The sequence below is a fragment of the Papaver somniferum genome, chromosome 2 (assembly GCF_003573695.1).
Source record: "Papaver somniferum cultivar HN1 chromosome 2, ASM357369v1, whole genome shotgun sequence".
Classification (NCBI taxonomy): domain Eukaryota; kingdom Viridiplantae; phylum Streptophyta; class Magnoliopsida; order Ranunculales; family Papaveraceae; genus Papaver; species Papaver somniferum.
Window position 1 is genome coordinate 74,969,752 of NC_039359.1, and position 21,091 is coordinate 74,990,842.

The 21,091-nt window shown below is 36.5% G+C and overlaps 2 protein-coding genes and 1 long non-coding RNA gene across 7 annotated transcripts; 2 read left to right on the forward strand and 1 right to left on the reverse strand.

Annotated features, from left to right (window-relative positions):
• The first annotated feature begins 1,965 nt into the window (after positions 1-1,965).
• On the forward strand, positions 1,966-6,574 carry LOC113348063 (mediator of RNA polymerase II transcription subunit 6-like). The gene is made up of 5 exons (XM_026591765.1): positions 1,966-2,404; positions 2,887-3,058; positions 4,368-4,437; positions 5,648-5,757; positions 6,282-6,574. Exons 1-5 carry the CDS (start codon positions 2,160-2,162, stop codon positions 6,441-6,443), a joined length of 759 nt encoding a protein of 252 aa, XP_026447550.1. The 5' UTR covers positions 1,966-2,159; the 3' UTR covers positions 6,444-6,574.
• A 4,948-nt stretch (positions 6,575-11,522) lies between these two features.
• On the reverse strand, positions 11,523-15,480 carry LOC113348064 (inositol oxygenase 1-like). Its single transcript, XM_026591766.1, has 11 exons — positions 15,302-15,480; positions 15,064-15,208; positions 14,810-14,891; positions 13,127-13,331; positions 12,978-13,037; positions 12,736-12,788; positions 12,512-12,634; positions 12,319-12,388; positions 12,134-12,212; positions 11,966-12,047; positions 11,523-11,865 (listed from the first exon to the last, which is right to left on the reverse strand). The coding sequence occupies exons 1-11, from the start codon at positions 15,318-15,320 to the stop codon at positions 11,839-11,841; spliced, it is 945 nt and encodes a 314-aa protein (XP_026447551.1). The 5' UTR covers positions 15,321-15,480; the 3' UTR covers positions 11,523-11,838.
• Positions 15,481-16,975: 1,495 nt separating this feature from the next.
• LOC113348065 lies at positions 16,976-20,629 on the forward strand. 5 transcript variants are annotated; one of them, XR_003359453.1, is made up of 7 exons: positions 16,979-17,467; positions 17,585-18,652; positions 19,134-19,417; positions 19,583-19,685; positions 19,775-19,838; positions 19,966-20,214; positions 20,322-20,629. It is a non-coding gene; the product is annotated as an uncharacterized LOC113348065 (long non-coding RNA). The 5 variants fall into 5 exon arrangements; XR_003359455.1 differs by having other exon boundaries at positions 16,990-17,467; positions 17,585-17,837; XR_003359456.1 differs by having other exon boundaries at positions 16,995-17,467; positions 17,585-17,669.
• Positions 20,630-21,091: the final 462 nt, after the last annotated feature.

A 21,091-nucleotide genomic window follows, 5' to 3' on the forward strand; every position in this document is an offset into this window, starting at 1 on the left:
CATGCGCGGTTGGCATGCTTGGCTAGCATGCGTGGTTGGCATGTGCGGAGATGATGCCAGTCAATACTGAGGGTAGGGGTGTACATCGGGCGGGGAAGGCCAGCCCAAGCCCGATTTTATCACAGTTCGGGATGGACGGGCTTGTAGTCCTTAATACCCATTAAGTTTAACATGCCAGGCCGGTCCGGGAAATAACAAAAATTTAATGCCCATGGCCCATCCATACCCATGAAACAATAGAGGCCAGGCTAGGTCGGGTCGGGCAGGCCTCGGACCCAAGAGATAATTCAAAATTTTAAAGTACATAGGTTTGTTTTTTTGGCTTGATGAATAATGATGTATCTGTAACTCGCTCAAATGATAGCTCAAGCAATACATATTCATTACTGTGAAATGTAATTCAGAATTTTCTCTAACCCTAATAAATTGTCCATATATGAAATTTATGTTCTTTAAAAATCCATCACCCTAGTAGAAAACTTTATTCTAGACTATCGGCAGTTAGGCAGGCCGGGTAACTAAACAGGCTACCGGCAGGCTAACAGGTCGGACTCCAATATTCGTACAAAAACTCGGGTCCGCCTACTTATAATTATCGGGCAGGCCGGGCTAGCCCATGACGGGATGTCGGGCACCCATGGGCTCCTTCGGATCCGTGCAGTACATGGCAGGCCGCAGGGTTCTGGGCATTCTGTACACCCCTAACTGAGGGTTCTATCGTGGAACATAACATGTATATAAAAAAAGGTACCCTGGTAAATTTCACGTAGACATATTGAATGGCTCAATAAATGTGCTAGTGGAGATATTGATACTCTCGGCTTCGTTTTCTTATAAAGTGACGTCACGTTAGACTAAGATTTTACGATTTTAATCCTAAGTTAAAAACCACCATCAACACCAGGTATGTGGTTTACCTTCCACTTACTGTGTTGATGATACTCCCCCCCCACCCCCCCCCACCCCCCCATGCACTCCCTGGTAATCACTTATTTTGATACAGTTAAGAAACAAATCCCAAACCAATTTACTGTGTCTGTAAGAGATTCTACTTTATGGAAGTGCAACCGTGTCAAGCATGCACAAGATTACTTACTAGCCATACCTATTAGTGGGCATAATCAGTGCCTCGGTTCAAGACAATTCAGAGTTGTACTCTGCTACCGCGTTGGCATCCCTTTGTTTGCTGAAAATAGTTTATGCCCATGTTGTAACAAATCTATGGATGTCTGTGGGGATCACGCACTTCATTGTGCTAAATATGTTGGATACAAGTTCTGACACGATCTTGTTCACGATGTTATTGATGACATTTGTTACAAAGCTAACGTGTCTGCGCGTAAGGAAGTTTCTCTTGGTTTCCTGACAGATGATAACAGAGATTTGAAACCTGCAGATATCCTTGTTCTTAACTGGGAAATGGACAAGATGTTTGTATAGATATCACAGGTGTCTCGCCATTCACTGGTGATGTTCACTCTTTTGTCCCAGGAAAGGCCATCTCTAGTGCGGTTTCACGAAAGTGTACTAAATATTTGGACAAGTGCGTTTCACATGGTTTTGGTCTTGGCGTCCTTGCTTTCTCTACCTTAGGGGAACTTGGTGAAGATACTTTGGGCTTCTTCAAGCGTCTGAAGAATTACCTTGTTAGCAATGATGCTAGTAGCGGCTTTGGTAGTTTTATTTTTTATAGATTAGGTATTGCTATTGAAAGGGGAGTTGGAGCCCAGCTTGTTGCTAGGTTACCAACCAAAAGCTTTGTATAAATCTATTTGTAAAAGTTGGGGAAAAAAGATACATGAAACCAGCCTATTATTTTAAAACGGAACAAATAAAGGATAACTTAATCATTTCCGGTTACGACACCCATTACTTCCAAGGATGGATACATAACGATCCCCTCACAAATGGGCCTTGTTATTTTGACATGACAACTAAAGCCTATAACTAACTAAAAAGAAAGAAAGCCTCTAACTAGAAGATGCTTGATCAATCTCCGGTGCTTTCATCTCGAAGAAGACTCGAATGCAGCAGTAAACTAACATAGTAAACATTTAAATTTCCAATAACCCTAAAAACCGAAGAGGAAACCCAAATTATACTGGAAACTAGTTAGATTTTTTGAAATTATTCTCAAATTTGGCGGGGATTGAGAGAGTATGGCGACGTCAATGATGCCACCAGGTGGAAACCCTAACATGGATGGAAATCCACAGTTACCACCAACTCCTGGTACAGATATGACAGGAATATGCTTCAGAGATCAGTTATGGTTAAATTCATATCCTCTTGACCGAAATCTTGTTTTCGATTACTTCGCTTTATCTCCATTTTATGATTTTAGTTGTAATAATGAGCAGCTCAGGATGCAACAGATTCATCCTCTCGATATCTCTCATCTCCAGTAAGATCTCTGTCTCTTTTTATAATCTTAAATTTGCTTCTTTGGTTAGTCTTTACTTAAGTTTGTGTTGATTTGGGCAATGTCAAGTGACTTTCGCCTTTCGCTGAAGGCAGTGATTTGGAGTTTGGTGTCGCTGTGTGCAATTTCTATGATTTTAGGCTTAGACATTGCACCATGTTGATTCAGCAACACTAAGTTTGTGGTAATTAGGACAAGTCAAGTGACTTTCGCCGTTACAGAAGGCACTGATTTGGTGTTTTAAACCATGTATGGTCTCGCTGAATGCAATTTCTATGACTTAGGCTTATGTAACTCTCGATGTCGATATGTAACAAAACCTTGCACTCACTAGTGTTTTAGGCTATGTAACACTCGAAGTCGCCAACCCATTAGTGTTTTAGGCTATGTAACAAAACCTTGCACACACTAGAAATGTGCTTCATGTATGCTCGTTCATCTGCTGATATATTGTGATTGGATAGGAAAATGACTGGCATTGAATTCAGCCTAAGTGAAGTAATGGAGCCACATCTATTTGTCATTAAAAAACAAAAGCGAGAAGCTGAGAGAGTCACACCCATGCTTACATATTATGTCTTGGATGGTTCTATTTATCAAGCACCTCAGCTTGCCAATGTCTTTGCAGCTCGAATTGTAAGTATTCTAATTACTGTCTTATATGTCATAACTGTTCACATGTTTTTAGTTCTGATAGCATAAGATCATACAAATTAAACTGCTAGGTATATGTTATTGTTGTGGGAATTCACATGAAACAATTGAAGCAAGGTGTTTTGGCTTTTTAATGAATAGATAATGGCAATTCAGTGAATGTGTGTCTGTTTGGTTTTCATTTTATTATGTCATCCTCCGAAGGAGATTTGGCTCCCATGGTGGTCAACTGGGAAGGTCATACCATAAAAAAATAAAAAAATGGGAAGAGCCTATTCCAGTTCCTCATGAGTCTACTTCCCATAACCCTTGTTCTAAGTCGTAACAACTCTCTTTTGTTTTTACACCTTCGACTAGCACGGATCTAGTTGACTTGTGTCAATACTTGCGGACCAAACTAGGCCTGACATTTTTCATCAGAAGTAAACAATTTAGCTCATTATTTACTTGGCTGACATGCATGAATCACTCGGTTTCCTCATTTCCCCTAAACAAAAGTAAAAAATGAAAAGAGAAGTTTCTCAAATTTTCTTTCTTCTCGCTCGGCTTCTCCTTTTTGTTTGTTTTTTCTTCTTTGTCATTTCCTGGCCACAACATTTTAAATAACTCAAGATCATACCGATGGAGATTTGACACAAAAGATGCTGTACTATTTTGCTCGAGCTAGCTAGCTAGCTTCCCTTTCTTGTTTGCTTCAATTTAATTCTCACACAAAAAAAAGAATCATTGAAGTCAACTGTAAGATAGTGAGTCTTGCAGCACCGAAGCGTCACAATACGAAAACTCCATTGCCGACAACTGTTTAAGAAAATACGTACACTATACAGACTTTAACAATATCCAAATGATTTTTATGTGGCATTTCTTTCGTATGTCGTGTCTCCATATGGATCCATTGTTGCTTACTTGCCATTAAGATGATTATGAAAGTAATACTATTATGTACGGATGTTGAAAGTCATCATATTTATAAAAAGGTCAATACACTTTTTTGAATAAGATTGTGGATATGACCTCCTCCTCATTTCCCCCCATGTGGATTGATAGACCATGTCGGAGAGTTATTCCTGTAAATTGTTAGGAGTAGATTGGGGAGGGACAGTGGTATTTTCTTAATGAATTTTCACCCATGACTTCAATCTATACACTTTTTTTCTCGAGTCACACCATCAGTTGATGTTTCTGAATTAGACTTACTTTTCCAGTTTTCAAATATTGTTCTTCACATTATTTTGGAATTCTCCATCTCTCTACGTTTATTGTTAATCCTGATCAATTTATGATGTGCCAGGGACGAGCTCTTTATCATATATCAAAGGCTTTTACAACTGCTGCATCCAAGTCGGAGAAAATTGGATATGGTACACATACTTTTACTTCTCATGCAGTAGTTGACTTTTGTTTTCCTTTTCTCATTCAATTATTCCCTTTTGTACACGCGCCTGTTTCTCATAATTTGATGCAAGTTCTTTTTACCGGAAAGTATTGGAAAGTAACTACAGATAATGTCAAAGTTGAGTCAAATACACCACTCTTTTATTTGAATAAAGCATGATCATTAAGAACTTAATGCTAATTAGAAAATACTACTGATTAGTCATGAATCATGATTCTAAAGTCCATAATCAATATCAAAAGAGAAGATAAAACTAAGAAATTGATTACAATTGGCTATTATTATAAGGTTCTAATGTAGGGTTTTAATCCTCTAATGCCTTTTGCCTATCCTCTAGTAGAATAAGTATACCCCTGGCTAGCTGGCTTATTCTAGAGTAGAAAGAGAAGATAAAAGTAAGAAATTGAATATAAATAGCTACTGTAAGGTTGTAACCCTTTAATGGCTTTGGCCTATCATCTGGTAGAATGTTGAATAAATATACCCCTAGCGCATTCGATACCCTTGGAGTCACGTATCCGAATTGCGTATCCAAACATGTCGTGAATCCGGCAGCGCTGATTTAGAGCCATTTCAGTAGGCTGGTTGAATGGCCCATGAAGTAATGCAATTAGTAAGCATGAAGAATCTTAAGAGAGGGTTCACTTATTCACATTGATGTTACTTCTACCAAGTCCAGAGGTGTGAAAAACCTAATCATAGGTCTGCCAAATCAGTTAACCAGAGAAAAAATAGAACACTAAAGTGGTGGGAGAGAAAAACATATATTCGCCTCAAGTTACCTTTGCAGATGATAGAGTTTGATTACTTTTTGGTTTGATCAGGTTGATTACTGTATAGAGAGATATCTGATGGGCCGTGATTTTCACTTAGCGTCTCACCTCGAATCATATTATAGATGTTTGGCATTGTTTGTTCCTTATCTCTGAATAACTTTCTGGTTGTACTGTCTGATAATGCATATTGAAAGTCTCCTCAGTCACTGATTTTCTGAGATAAAGGATTTATAGAAAGAAGAGTCAACTATTTTTTATGCAGCTAGTATTTGTAGCTGAATTGTTACTTTTGTGATGCCATTTTTTGTAAGTATTCTTTTTATTTTTATTTTAATGTTTGATTTGAGTTGTATATTATTCTACTATTTTGACACAAGCGTACTTTACCATTATGTGCAGTTGATGGTGAAAATGAGAGTACTGGCACGGAAACAAAGGTTGTAAAAGAAACAATCGATTTTAAGGAAGTAAAACGAATAGACCACATTCTCGGAGCACTACAACGCAAGGTAGACTTATAACTCCCATTTGCGCTTTCCGTAAATGATTGTCGAGGTTTAAAATATAAAATCATTATTAGACATTTTAGCAGACCGGAAACGGTCATGTATAGACTTGAAAACAGGTGTTTTTCTGCGGAAAGTCTCAAGGCCAACACCAAAACACACTTAGACATTGTTGAGATTCTTGTGGTTATGTTTGCTTTTCATTTTCAACAGCAGTCTCTCATGTAAATGAAACAACAAAGAAAAAGATGTAAATCTTGCTCACAGCTTTGATGTTTTTATCCGTGTATATGCTCTTTCAATGGACTTAAAATCCATGTAACAAATTTAAGGTGTCAGGTAACATAAGCTCGTACTCACAGCTTTAATGTTTTTATGTATATAATCCTTGTGCCACATTTAGGGTGTCAGGGACCTTGATAATTATTGCTGCTAATTTGGAAGCAAATTTTTTCTGCAGATCCTAGTGTAGCTTGTTTATGAATGTTTTAGAGATATCATGTGTTCTTGTCCTCTTTTTGTTGCAGCTTCAACCGGCCCCTCCTCCACCTCCATATCCTGAAGGTTATGTTCCTCCAACATCTGAAGCCGATAAAGTCCCTGACAATCCAGAATCAGCTGAACCTCAGCCTCCTCCTCTGGATCCCATCATAGATCAAGGTCCCACCAAAAGGATGAAGTATAATTAAGAATCTGAAATGTAGTTTATCCAGCACTGCAATATAATTCTCTGTTGCAAATGTTGTGTAACCCATATATGAAACTAATTGTGGAAAAGTTTAATTGGCATTAATTTACTGAATCATAAATTTACGTAAAATTATCATTCTGCTAAGAGTTTTTTAAACCTCCTCAGGTAAAATTTTTAGTTACTTCTTCACTTGCCATGCCTTAAGGTATGCACCCTATGATTCCATACCACTCTTGGTATACACCAGAACCTATATTCTTTGCTACACTTTGCCAACATCAGAACTTTCACTAGATTTGGCCTCCAAATCATATTGCAAACTTCGTCTTCTTGGACTTGCATCATTTGTATGCCAAAGAAACCGCACCTTGCTGTTCTTTGCATGCATTATCGCAACATCATGATTGAAATGCATGACTTTGGTATAGTCATGACCTAGGACTTCCCTGGACATCCCACTGTCACTTTGGACAAGGTATCTGTTAGAGCACTGCTCGGTCGAACTCGCATGCGTTGCTATCTCAAGCATGTTTGTCAATGTTAGTGATCAAAACTATAAGTATTGATTTATAGTCTACTTATAGCTAAGTCTCAGACTAGGATAGAAAGTGTAGTTGAGCTCAACACTCCATGGCGATCATCATACAAAGACGAAGAACTACTCAAGGAACTGGTGGAACTTCATCGACTAAAAGGTATGTGGAGACTTGAACTTATATATCACTCAAAAGTCTATCTACTCTATCTCCTATCTTGAGATAAAAGTCGTTTTGCTATATAGGCTTTGATTATACACATTTGCTATTTCGAGCCGAGTTTATCTCGCTTATCTATTTCTCGAAATATGTGTTGGTAAGATTTCACTTTGGCCAAGTTCATCTTTACTAGTGGCGAAAGTCATGTTAAGTTTCAATTACTTGAAAATTGCTTTGACGAAAAAGTGTGTGTGAACAACAACTATATAACGTCCTCTAAGAATGTTTCAATGATTGAAATGAGAGTTTAGATTATATAACCATGGTTGGATATAAGCATTGTGTGGTAACTCATACATGTATAATTCCTTATTCCTTGAACCAAAGTATGCATACTTTGCTTCTCAGGAAAACAGGAACTAGAGTCTGCGAACCTAGTCCGCGTACCCAGTATGCGTACTGTCAGAGGTTCTCTTTCCGAGAAAATCTGATGGAGTTTGTGAATTGTTTACAAACTTATTTCGGGTACTTAAGTCCGCGTACTTAAGTTGGTTATTTTCTAAAAACGATTATTCGTGAACTTAAACTTATATAAACTAAGGAATGCAAGTTTGCAAACCGTGGATATAAAGTTAATGAATTGATTCGAGTGAATTAAATCGTTTTTGCTTCGATTGTGTCTTGTATACTTCTATAAGATCTAAGCAATTGAACAACTCTTTAACTAGTTTATTTGAGTCATTTGAACTAGTTATGGTAAAGAAGAATATGGTTGATATGAAAGTGCTCATATGGCTAACCATTTGCTTAACTACTGTTGAACCAACTAGATGTACATGTTTGGGTACGGTTACACAAACCTAAATAAACATGCATTTTATTTGTGTGTAACAAGCTAAGTTTCGATCTAACAGTTGAAAGATATTATCTTGAATCTAATCAGGTATTCATCTAACGGTGAATATTGGATGCTTTGTTACTAAGCTAACATTGATTCCAAACCCTGATTTGAAAGACTATAGGAGAACTCTAGTAATTGGAAAACCTAATCCCCGCACCTCATGTGTGATACTAGTTGTATTAGCTAGAGTCGATTCTCCTTTAACCTTAGGTTTCTACCGATACCCTGTAGGTTAACGACTTGAAGACTTCATTGGGATTGTGAAGCCAGACCGTTACTACTTTTCTTGTAGTTGTGTGATCTGATCTTTATGATTCTATCGTACTAAGTACAATCGTAAGATTGGCTTGAGATTGATTTCTCCGATAGATAAAAGAAGTCACAAACATCTTCGTCTCATCGTTTGTGATTCCACAATATCTTCTTTCGCTAGTCGATTAAGATTATTGTGAAGTGATTGATAATACTGAGTTGTTCTTCGGGAATATAAGTCTGGTTTATCAATTGGTTCCTGTTCACCTTGATTTATCAAAAGACGGAACAAAAACTCGTAGGTATTTCTGTGGAGACGGATTTATCTATTACCATAGACTTTTCTATGTGATACAGATTTGTTTATTAAAGTCTTCGACTTTGGGTCGTAGCAACTCTTAGTTGTGGGTGAGATCAGTTAAGGGAATCAAGTGTGTAGTATCCTGCTGGGATCAGAGACGTAGGAGCGCAACTGTACCTTGAATCAATGTGAGATTGATTGGGGTTCAACTACAGTCCAGACCGAAGTTAGTTTGTAGTAGGCTAGTGTCTGTAGCGGCTTAATACTGTGTGTGTTCAATCTGGACTAGGTCCCGGGGTTTTTTTGCATTTGCGGTTTCCTCGTTAACAAAACTCCTGGTGTCTGTGTTATTTCTTTTCCACATTATATTTTGTTATATAATTGAAATATCACAGGTTGTGCGTTGAATCAATCAATTGAGAAATCCAACCTTTGGTTGTTGATTGGAATTGATTGATACTTGAACATTGGTCTTTGGTACAGTTCAAGTGATTTCTCTTGTATTCAATTAGACTCGCAGATTTCTATTTGCTTGAGTAAGTATTGAATCGAGAAAGAGAGATATAACTCTTTGATATACTTTTATTAAGATTGAGTCTGAGTGTCTAGTTGATTCTCTTAAAAGTATATTGGAAATTGTCCATACAAATTGCTAATAGAAATATTGGGTGTGGTTGTTAGACCCCCGCTTTTTCATTGTCAGTGCTTGTATATTCTTCCCCCTATTTTGGGTGGTTCATTCCTTTGTAAACCTTATATGATCAATGAATCTTTATCTTAAAAAAGAAAAATCATTCTGCCAACCAAGAGATAAAAATATTTTAGCATTTCAAGGAGTTTGACCTTGTTGGCTGCGTCTGATTCCACAATCACCTTTTTTGCGTACATTTTCAAGTGCCATCAAGCCCTCCACTTCTTTACGAGTTCAGAGTTGAAGTCCCGGAGCTTTATCGAATAATGGCCATGCACTTTCCTGCAGAATATATAAAATCCCAGCTGGAAGATCTCACTATTGATCCCAACAGGATTCTCTTCTCTGTTTGCTAGACTATAAAAACACTTAAAAATCAATTGAGCATGTGATTGTTCGAATATTTCCAGATTTGGCTCCAGCTAGCAAGATCAGTAGTATACCTTCCATCTACGAAACAATGTATTCTTTTTTTGGGATCTTCATCTGTGAATTTGGCCAAGCTCCAATCTACGCTAGCTTTGCTCTCATTTTTGAGTAAAAGCTTTAAGAGTTAGTATCTTATACACTATTAGTACCAAAGTTAGCCATGGCAACAGGTCAAAGTCGCAGTTCTAAATTAGGCTTCCTTTTGATTGCCCTTGTGTTTGCTAGTTATATTTTTGTATCTGTCGCGGGTAAGTAATCATTTAGCTGCAAATGTTCCATTGAAGTGCTCGTGGCAAAGTTACAACTCCCATTTGCTCTTTCTGTAGTAATTTTTGATATCATGATTAAGCATCCAAACTGTTCTAAGGATAGTGTCGAAAGATAGCACCAAAACATACCCCAGATTGAACTGAGAATATGCGCGTGGTTATGTTTGCTTTTCATTTTCGACAGCAGTCTCCCATGCAAACGAAACAAACCAACAGATTAAAAATGTAATTCTTACTCCCAGCTGCGGTTGTTTTACCTGTAAACAGACAAGCTGCAGTAAGTAAAAATGTGTCAAAATTGTTGCTGCTAAGTTCGAAAAAGTTGTACGATGCTGGAAAATTTTGATTTGAAAATTTCTGGAGATAGGCGATAAAAGAACCTCCAATACCACTAACATACCCAGGTAATTAAACAGACTAGCTGCACTCTGTAAGAATGTGTAGATACAGCTACAATGCTGAAGAAGTGGAGGTCTCAGAGCTGTATCAAATGGTCATACCCTGTCCTGTAAAATATTGTGGACCAATTTTTCTAAGCACTCCCATCGATCATAAACACACCAAATAAGTCGTCTAAGAAAAATAAGAGAAAAGATTCCTACAGTTGTGCACGTCGCAAATTAACAACAAAATGGAAATCTTAAATATGTATCGGAAAATCTCAACCCAAAGATCTCACTACTGATCTTAACAGGTTTCTCTGTTGTTGACAAATGCTTAAGAAACAATATATCCAGATTTGTGAATATCTTACAGCTATCTCCGGATTTGGCCCCGGTTAGTAGGATCGCGGTGATATATTAGTATATCTTACAGCTATGAAACAATATTTGTTTTGATATATTTGTAAAAGCTTCAACTATTATTTGTACCAAAGCTAAGCCATGGCAACAAGTCAAAGTCGCGGTTCTAGATTAGGCTTCTTCCTTTTGATTGCCCTTGTCTTTGCTAGTAACTATATTCTCATATCTGTTGCGGGTAAGTAATCACTTAGTTGGAAATGTTCCATTCAAGTGCTCATGAAAATATGAAATGCTAGTATTATTTTAGTTGATTGTTGAATTACTAATAAAACTTGATTGTTTGCTAATCAATAAATTTGCAGAAGAAGCAAAGAAACCAGATATAAAAGCATTGATCGAGAAACTCAAGAAAGCTGGGAAGAAAGAGTGAGTTAGTTTCTGTCTTTATAGGAAATCACTTGCTTCTTCTTCTTCTTGTTGATTATGAGTACTTGTTTATGTCTGTGTAGAAATTGTGGATGGGATACTGGTTGTATTTCATTGTTAACGGGGTTGTTAGTTTTTCTCATCAATCATGTAAACTAGATTATAAGAGTAAAGTTTTTCCAGTCAGTAGAGGATAACTGATTAAGGATACTACAAAACATTTGCTCATAATTAAAATAAAGACATCCAAGGTGTTCCCTTCCTTTCTATTATGTGTACTTTGAAAAATATTGGAGCTTGATTGATGCAACAGAAGAGCATTTTGGCATAAATTACACTGGAAACTGAGAATAATTACTGGATAAAGAGATAGACAGTAAAAGAACCACCTCATCATAGCATTAACTTAATGAGTTAAACAGAGAAGCTACACTATATATAAAACATGTAGATGCAGCAGCTATCTCAGTTTTGTTTATTACAAACAGATAAAAGAACAAGACATCCCAAATGAAATAACACCCATGCAGCCATACTCGAAAAGAAAATCTAAAGCATCACCACCCAAGGGACAACAACAACAAGAATAAAACTAATACATGTCGACAGACGTATGTTTCGAATTCACACTGATGATAACTTTTCGTGGTTGATTTTATAAAACTTCTGCTTGTTCTTTTTTGTCTTCACCATTTGAGCTTGGCAGGGAAATACTGCAGAAACACAAATTAAACAATGTGAACCAAATAACACATGAAACCATACTTTGTGTTACTAGAAATACTGAACGTTCGAATTGATATATATATATACCTTTTCAATAAGGGACAAGTAGTAAGGTTTCACTTCTTCTTGGTTAACTCTCACTTTGCTTTTGCTATACAAGTCATATTTGCTGGTACATGATACAAGAAGTCGAGCTTAGTGATGGACAACAAGGGAAAATATATCAATCAAGTGGAAATGCACAAAGAGACATACTTGAAGACATGAAGCCATTTGAGCATTTCATGGTCTTCATCATTCATAAGGTGTCTATAAGCTCCAGACCGGTGCATTGCTAGAAAATGGAAAAACTAAAATTGTTAGTCAAAGTCAAGTCAAAGAAACGAACAAAAAAAAGTCAAATACTTGATTAAAACAAATGAAATGAGGTGACAACTAACCATAGAAGGAATGGAATCTGATGATAAATAGTGCAGCTGGAGGTAATGTGGTGTTGTTTCCTTTTGACACCTAATGAAAATTACATGCAAAGTTAGCAAATCATGAACAGATTGAGATTTCAGGTGAACATTGTTCAGACTTCAGAGTGTAGACGGAATTGGACTCGCAATTCCTGTGATGCATGTCGCTTACCAAGTACATGTACTCATCGTGGCCCCATGACATTGTAACCTTGTCAAGACCACAGTTCTCAGTGTAAACCCCTAGCTTTGTGTTGTAAAGTGGGTTATCATTGTCTGGGTTCTCCTTGAAGTACTGGGATAATCAGATAAACCAATCCATATTAAAATCCGATTAGAGTTGTCCTAGTGTTGAAAATCAAGTAATTTTCGTAACCCATATAATGAGGTTTTTACCTGGTGATGAACGATATTTTCATCGAATGCACATCCAAGTGGGAATGTATCACCTGTATTCATGCATTCAAGTAGGTTAACATCATAGAGGGGCAGAGCCAGAATTTTTGGTAACAACGGGTAATTTTTTTTTATAGATGTTTAAAAAAACAAAATCAAAAAAATCATTTTTGGAATCAACAAAAACAAGAGACTTGTGAAGTCCTGTGGATCCAGCTGCATGAGAGGATTTTCAGACTTACCAACAACACTCCATTGAGGCTGCTTACCAAATGCTGGGTGCAACAAAACTTTGCCCAAATCTGGCAGCACAATTATAAAACCGCGGTCAGAAGAATTGCCACATACATTTCATTTCATAATGTGTGCATTGGGAGGGAAAAAATGTTACCATGGATAAGAGCAGTAAGATGAAGCCAATCTTCATCAGGGTAATCCTTTCTGATAGCTTCAGCAGTTTGCAGAAGATGCTCAATCTGAGGCTCATCCAGATCTGGGTCACTCTCATCAACAAATTCATTAAGGAGTTCACAGCATTCCCATATACTCATCTCAGTTTTGTCTAGCTTTTCATAGTACTCCTTCTTCTTTATTGCCTGCACAATGTATTATACATGCCAATGCATTTTATGTTAAGTTATATAAATATCCACAAATTAGGAATAAAATGATACTTGACTCAATGCATCTGACACGGATCGAGTCAGATGTTGACTCAGAGCCGGTACTTATCTGACTCAGTCCCGGACACATAGGTGTAACTTGTAAGAGCAACTGCAGTGGTGCGATCAAAACCAAAGATCAAAGATCAAAAAAAAAGACCAAAATTTGGGTTTAGTCCGTGTTGTGACGCAACGGTACATGATTAAAATTTCGTCAGGCGGACTTTAAAAGTCCGCCCCATTTTTTTTTTGTAAAATTTCATCAGGCGGACTTTAAAAGTCCGCCCCATTTTTTGTAAATTTCATCAGGCGGACTTTAAAAGTCCGCCCCATTAAAATTTTATCAGGCGGACTTTAAAAGTCCGCCCCATTCTTTATAACTTTCATCAGGCGGACTTTAAAAGTCCGCCTCATTCTTTTTTTTTTTTTATTTAATTAAAATTTCATCGGGCGTAATTTAAATCTCCGCCCGTTAACAAGCGTACTTTAAATTTACGCCCAGCAACAAGCGTACTTTAAATTTACGCCCGACTATATTAGAATTTGGGATTTGGTCGCGACCATATTTGGTCTGGAATTTGATCTTTGGTTGGGATTTGATCTTTACTCCGTCCCACTGTGTTACGATCTCATCCCAAATTTTTGGTTATACTCGCCCACTGTGGATGCTCTAAGACACATTGGGTGCAAGAATGTGTCTTTTTGTGCTAGGCTAACCGGAGAATCTTGATGCAAAATTTTCTGATAAGAAATTTCTGTTTCATAAGTGGGTCCCACAGGGTTTGGATGTTTCAGAATTTATAGTTAAGGACACTCTTTGCTTTTTAAAGAGTCTTCTTGAAGTTGTCTTTATACCAAAGAAGGACAAATATAAATCTTATAAAGAACACAAAATTGGTTAAAAATACCAAAATCAATAATTCCTGGGTGAAATAGACAGTTAGATTTTGATACCGTTTAAATGGACAAAAATGTAAAAATAGGCAGGAATTATTGATTTTGGTCTTTTTACCCAAATATTTTTAAATCACGGTTCAAATGGACAAGTAAAAAATAGTTTGGATGAAATGGCCAAAAAAAAAAAATAGCAAGGATGAAACTGGATTCATCGTGCCCATTTTCAAATATTTTTGATGAATCCAGTTTCATCCTTGCTATTTTTTTTTTTGGCCATCTCACCCAAACTATTTTTTACTTGTCCATTTGAACCGTGATTTAAAAATATTTGAACAAATGACCCATTTTCCGTATAAAGAAAAAAGACAAATATTTGATCCGGAATATGGCCTTCTTTGAGAAGTAGAAAATCGAAAACGTTCCATGTAAGTCCCCATTTGTCCTTAACTAGAATTACTATAAATAATACTTGGGGTGATAAAAAGAATTAATGAAAAATAAGAAAACAAACTTACGAATTCGTAGGTTTGATTGATATGATTTGTTTTGTAGAACTCTTCCACAGATTCTTTTCTTTGGCTCTCCTTTTCATAATCCCTGCATCATTCATGATCCTTTTCCTTCAATTATAATTATTTTTTTCACAAAATTTATACAAAAAAAAGCATAAATTTTAATCTGCATGAGACAATTTTGTTAAAGAGAATTATTATATATACGATAAAATAAAAATTCATTGACACTGTTAAGATGACAGAAAACCATAAACCTGAAAGAATGGCCAAAGGCATTGCTTTCTGGAACTTCGAATCCACCATCAAGTTTCAAATCTTGTTGTTCTTCTTTTGTTACTTCTTCTTCTTTGTTAATCTCTTCCTTGTGGTCAGGGTTGCTGTTTTCAACAACAGCTGGTTCTGAAAATACATTATAATCAACATCCAAGATGTGAGTAAAACATGCACAATATATATTCGTCAAATTATGAATTAAAACAACGATTTACGTACCTGGAACAATGACCGTCATGGTGGATTACTAGAGAAGAGGAAGAGAGATACTTAATATTTGAAGAACAACAAGATGAATTCAAATTTCTTCGAGAGATAATAAAATTTTCAGAGAGCTTGAGAACCCTAAAGGAAAATGGAGATCCTTTTCATAGGGGTGGTTTGAGCAAGTCACGGGACCCTGAATATTCTATATTGCACTAAAATTTAGAAAATTGTACCCGTCAAAGGACTGCCGTTAATTTTGTCAATGTACGAAATAACCTTGGAGAATCTAAACTTATCAGATTATGGATTAATGGTGGGTGGTAAATATAGATAATTACTGTATCTGCGTGTGTTGATAGTCAGATCCTTAACCAATTAATTAATTTAAGGATTCGGTTCATTTACTATTTTGCAAATAGGTTAATTACGTACCGTTGATAAACTTAAGTGCTCTTATTTAAGAATTTTCTAACTGTTTTTTAGATTAAATTAGGATAACTAAATTAGCTCTTAATTTTGTTAAGTTTGGCATGTACAGCGCACGTGATTCTCAAATTGGATACAGCTTGTTCTTGGCCCATGCAATGCATACAAAATACAGCATCATTCAAAAAGGATACAAGGGCATGTGAGATTCGTTTTTTTATTTTTTAAGAAAAATAGGGGTGTGCAACGGATGGACGGTTGCGGATTAGGGGTCACCCGCAACCAAACCGTCAAAGTTGCGGATTTGGAAAATTGAACCGTGACCGGCCTAATCATCCACGGATTTGACCTCTGCGGATCAGCGGATTGTACGGGCCGGATGCGGATTAACCACGGATTTAGTAAAAAAAGAAGTACTAATACGATTTCAATTAGCGAGAATCCCATTTAGATTATGGCTTTAACTTATTCATTTTCTTCCCCACATGAGTTGGTTGGCTGTGACTTTCATACACTAGCATTGACTTCTTAAATGCCCACCAAACATAAGATGCAACTCGCGGCACAAACAAATATTTATGATTGTAAAGTTGTAGCCTTAAGTACTGGGCAATTATATACGGTGATCAGAATACTTCCCTTTCCAGGTAAACTGAACATACTTTCATAAACAAAAGAGTTTCAAACTAATCTCACCCACTTTCAAAACAAACTCAACCAAGGAAAGCAAAGTACATAAGGTGGTGTTCCCTATTGTATGCACACCCCTAAAGAAAAATGACATGACATCAAGTAGCTGAAGCTCTTGTAGGGAAGGCATGAGGGACATGGGCTATTCAAAAGGGAATCGAGACGACCATTTCGGTCGAAATTTTGGTGACCAAGAAAGCATCGTAAGTTGTCCAAAGTGTGAAGTTTGTATAAGGGAGGGACCCAGGATTCTCTAGGGTAGGGCTGGCAAATAAGGCCGTGCTAATTTTTTTGGCTTGATTTTCTATTTTGGTTGGCAAGCCTGATTTGCTTATGCAATATGCAATAAATAAAAGAACAGAAAGTATGCAAGGAAAATTGATTGGCGAAAGCGAATTTCTCGAGAACTATAGATGTTTGTGGTAGAAATATTGCAAATAACAAGGTCTCTTTATGTAAAAATTGACAAGTTTATGAAAATGTTTTGTTTTTATTTAAAAGTTTATCGCTTTCATTGCATGGACTAGAAAAACAATGGGTTCATTACGATATCAGTGTGCTAACATATAATTAACATGCGAGTAGAAATTAACGCTTAATCCCATTTTTATTGGGCTTCAGACATTTTAGTCTTGTCACCTAAAGCCTCGCACTCGGAGGTCCAAATACACCAAATCTAATACGAGTTAGTCTTTTTCTTAACCATTCAGTCCAAATCGATTTTTTCTCATGACAAATATAACCCTACTAATTCATTTCATGTGTTTGCCGAGAGAAAAACCTAAGAACAAATCTCAATCTCTACAGGTTTCATCTGAACCAGCACAGTTGAAATCTACAATTCGTAAATTCGAGTTTAAGAAACCTAATTCGATTCAATCTCCATATCCAAAACCAAAGTTTGAGTATCAATTACCACTTGATTCAGCTCGGAAGCCTTAATCCTATATCATCTATATCTGTTGTTGAAGAATTATCTTGAAATTGATGCGTAAGGTCGATGAAATCACCAACAACGATTGTAATTCATCTTAATTTTCATCAACAGAATTGATTAGAAAGGTAAGTTATATCTCGTCCGCGTCTTTTATTTCAATCGTAAGTATTAAATTTATTGATTTTGAAAATGAATCTTTGAAATTTTTACGATAAAACCTAATATCCATGTTTTATTGGAAGGCTTAATGGGTGTTGATGCGATGCCTGACACGAATATTATTAATTGGAAATTTGGAATACAACCAGTGTTGCTTGTTCTGATTGCGTGGGTATTGAGCGGGCACAAAATCTCCCCTTTCCTAGTTACCAATTTCACTGTTAAATGATATGCCTAGAAGAACATACTCATTTTGCCAGTTAGTGTACATAATCAAAAGATTATAGTTCTCTTTGACACAACCTTTTTGAAGTTCTCTGGTTGTGAGAGTTCATGGTAAGGTGCAGTTTATGATAAACGTATAGCCATTGTGATTAATCTGCATTTATTTCCATATCTCTGCCCCTTCATAATATATAAATTGAATTGGCACATACAGTAGGGGGTCTTTTAGTTGCTACATTTGGAAATGCAACTGAACTGATAAAATTAAAATGTGCGTTAAAAAATGGAAGGATGCGCATTGTACAACAATCATTAGTAGGCTCAATTATGCCAAACATGTTGATGATGCTTGGATGTGCATTCTTTAGTGATGGTTTTGTTTTCTTCAAGAAAGAACAAATTTTTAACAAGCTAAGAATAACCCATGGTGAGCATGGTGAAACCTCAGAATCTTCCCTGCCTCATTGATGAAAATTGGCATTGCTGGTAGTTGGTGAGTGTAGTGAAACCTCACAACCTTCCCTGACTTATTAAGGTGGACTTTGAATTCTCATGAAAAGGTCTTAATAGACTTAAAATACAACGAATTTATTTGTCTTGGTTTTATTGCCATGGTCTGTGGTGGGGGTTATGCAAAACAAAGTCCAAAGAGAATATAAAACGGAATTGAATGAAATTTCTTATTCATAAGGAGGGAAAATCATTTTATTTTGATTTCTTAATTAAAGCAAAATCCTGGAATTTTTATTGATTGTCCCTTCACAATGCTTTAGATAAGCTGACTTTTTCATTTGTATGGCAAATTTAAAGTAGTAAAAGAAGAAACTGACTCATTTCTAATTTTCCTAGCCCTCAAACATCTTTGCAATCTTTCACTAAGAATAAGTCAGTTGGCTTCTTTTAGAGCTGAACATTCTGCTTCTTCAGTAAGTACACTTATACACATAATAGCGTACATTTTTCTGACTCATTCCTAATTTCTGTATAAGTGTGCCTTCTTCAGTAAGTGTACATTTTTATACACATGTGACAGAAATTGCATGAGTTTACATAATAGCGTACCTTTAATACAAGTGTACATAGTTGTGCACTTCTAATACAAGTGTACATTATTGTGCACATGTGACAAAAATTACAAGTTGGTGGACAGATACCGCATAAGCTTCTTTCTTCCAATTTGGCGATTAAAATTTGATCTGAAGATCCATTCATTTCCAAATTTGGGAATGAGATTCCTCTATTGGATTTGTGGTTTCTTGTTGCGTGTTACTTACATTGAGATTCAAAGATGCTAATTCTGTAACTGCATCTGGAAGGAAATAGCTAGGTGTCGAGTCTGTTAAGTTACCTTAGAGTATCCATTGGTTTAACTGGGAGGATGTTTACATGTTTTACTATGTGTTCCAGAATTATGTAATTGCGTCTGGAAGGAATATCGGAAGCTGGATATGGTTTACCACTAGTTATTGAAGTTTTGGACAGGACTAGTTATTGAAGTTTTGTTGCTCTCTTCTACGTGTTACGGGTAATTGATGCTATTGATGATACTGATCTTCCTACAAGATATGTGAATAACACAGGTCTTTCTACAAGAGTTGGAAGGGCTTAATCCGGACTGGGTCGATCCTGATCAGTCAGCTGAATGAGGCTTTTATCGTGCAATGGCTCTTGCTGGTAGTGAATTTTTAGAGGTTAGATTTTTTGTGTTGCCCTATATATGAACAGTTCTGACTTTAGTTTCCACTTATGCTGAAAATATGTTGTCAGCCAGCAAAGGGTTGTGAGGTAAAGAAGGAGAGTTTTACTTGATAAACTTACCCGAAATTCTACTTCTGTGATGATAACTTGTAAAACAGATATAAACAACGAGACGCACGGTAAACCAGGGTGGTGGAACGAAAAATTTATCAATGCAGACATAGACAACAATGGTCGTCTCAATTTCACAGAATTCAATGAGTATAACAAATACTTCTGGTTATCAAAGTTGCACATTATTTTCAGTTGTAGTTTTTTCTTTTTATTCACTGAAAGCTTTCTTATTGCAGTTTCCTTCCAGTAACCCGAAGACGGTGACAATGAGGATATCCAAACTGATTGGGTGTAGCACTGGTAATTTTGTTGGTATTCTTTCAAGTGTGGGATAATGTTGTCGAGAACCTTAATCGGTTGATGTTTACTTGAATTGATCCCACTTGTTTCTTTTTGTTGTAAGAGGTTCGTTTCTCTTGGCATTCAGGTTATCATCCTTCTATAAGTGTAGAAATTGGTGCACTTGTAACAAGATGAGTGCAGGTGAATGAGCCTGTATGCACAAGGATTATTTCTGTAGGCACCTAAATTATCAGGTGCATTTGAGACACTAGCAGCAGATATGCTTCCTACAAGTGATGATTTCTGTATGCACAAGGATGAGCCTGATTGGGATACACCAACGAATGAAGTCGCTTCCGTAGGTGATGCAATTGAAGATATCCGTCAAGGCAAGGTTTGTTCTTTCTTAGCTCTGATCACTTACTCTTCTTACCCAAAAGTACTAGTGAAACCGTAAAAGTGATGATACCCACAGCTCTTTTTCTTTTCTTTTTTGAGCAGGCAGTTGCACCCATAGCTCGGAACTGGGTTTGATCTAGCATGATCGAGCTGTCTATGATTTAATTAAAATTTTATCTTGGGTATATCTTGAAGATGGCCATTGTTGTTGATGACGAAGATAGAGAAAATGAAGGAGATTTAATAATGGCAGAAGAGTTGGTGGTTATTGTTGTGGATGATTCCAGTTGAATGTGGTGTACAAACAAGTGCACCTTGTCTTGTCTTTGGATTTTCTGAATCTGTAGATGTAAATATGTTGGTACACTAGTGTAAACTAAGATTTCTAAAAAATGAGAATTATATAGTCATATGGGTACTCTTTTTGTAGCTCTCGGAAAGAGCTTTCCGAATATATAATGTGTGCGAATTTTGAACAAACGGTTCGAAAGATAAATTGATTTTAATTTTTTTATTATTATTTAAAATTGATGACATCATCATGAGTCACTTTGGACTAAAATGAAAATATTTGGACCAAATTATAAACCAGGAAGGTTATTTGTGTACTTTCCATAAGAAAGGACTAATTTGTACCTAGTTAAATGGGTTAGGACTAACTAATATATTTGGATGGGATTTTGGACTGAACCGTATTTTTTCTTTATACAAGGCTATTTTTTCTTCGGCCCGTTTTAGGGACGGGCTTGAGCCCCATTTATCCCCCTCACACGCCCGTCCCTGGTCTGTATCTATAATATGAGGTTCTATGAACTACCCTCCCCTATCTTGTCTTGTTTTAATAAGAACAAGGGTATTACAAGTTGATATAT

Coding starts and splice junctions, on each gene's coding strand:
- LOC113348064 (XM_026591766.1), bottom strand. Junction 12,048..12,133: donor AAATGGCTTCATGTCTTCAA/GTATGTCTCTTT, acceptor ATCATGTACCAG/CAAATATGACTTGTATAGCA. Junction 11,866..11,965: donor ACTTGTCCCTTATTGAAAAG/GTATATATATAT, acceptor GTGTTTCTGCAG/TATTTCCCTGCCAAGCTCAA.
- LOC113348063 (XM_026591765.1), top strand. CDS start 2,160: ATGGCGACGTCAATGATGCCACCAGGTGGAAACCCTAACATGGATGGA. Junction 3,059..4,367: donor ATGTCTTTGCAGCTCGAATT/GTAAGTATTCTA, acceptor ATGATGTGCCAG/GGACGAGCTCTTTATCATAT. Junction 4,438..5,647: donor GTCGGAGAAAATTGGATATG/GTACACATACTT, acceptor CATTATGTGCAG/TTGATGGTGAAAATGAGAGT.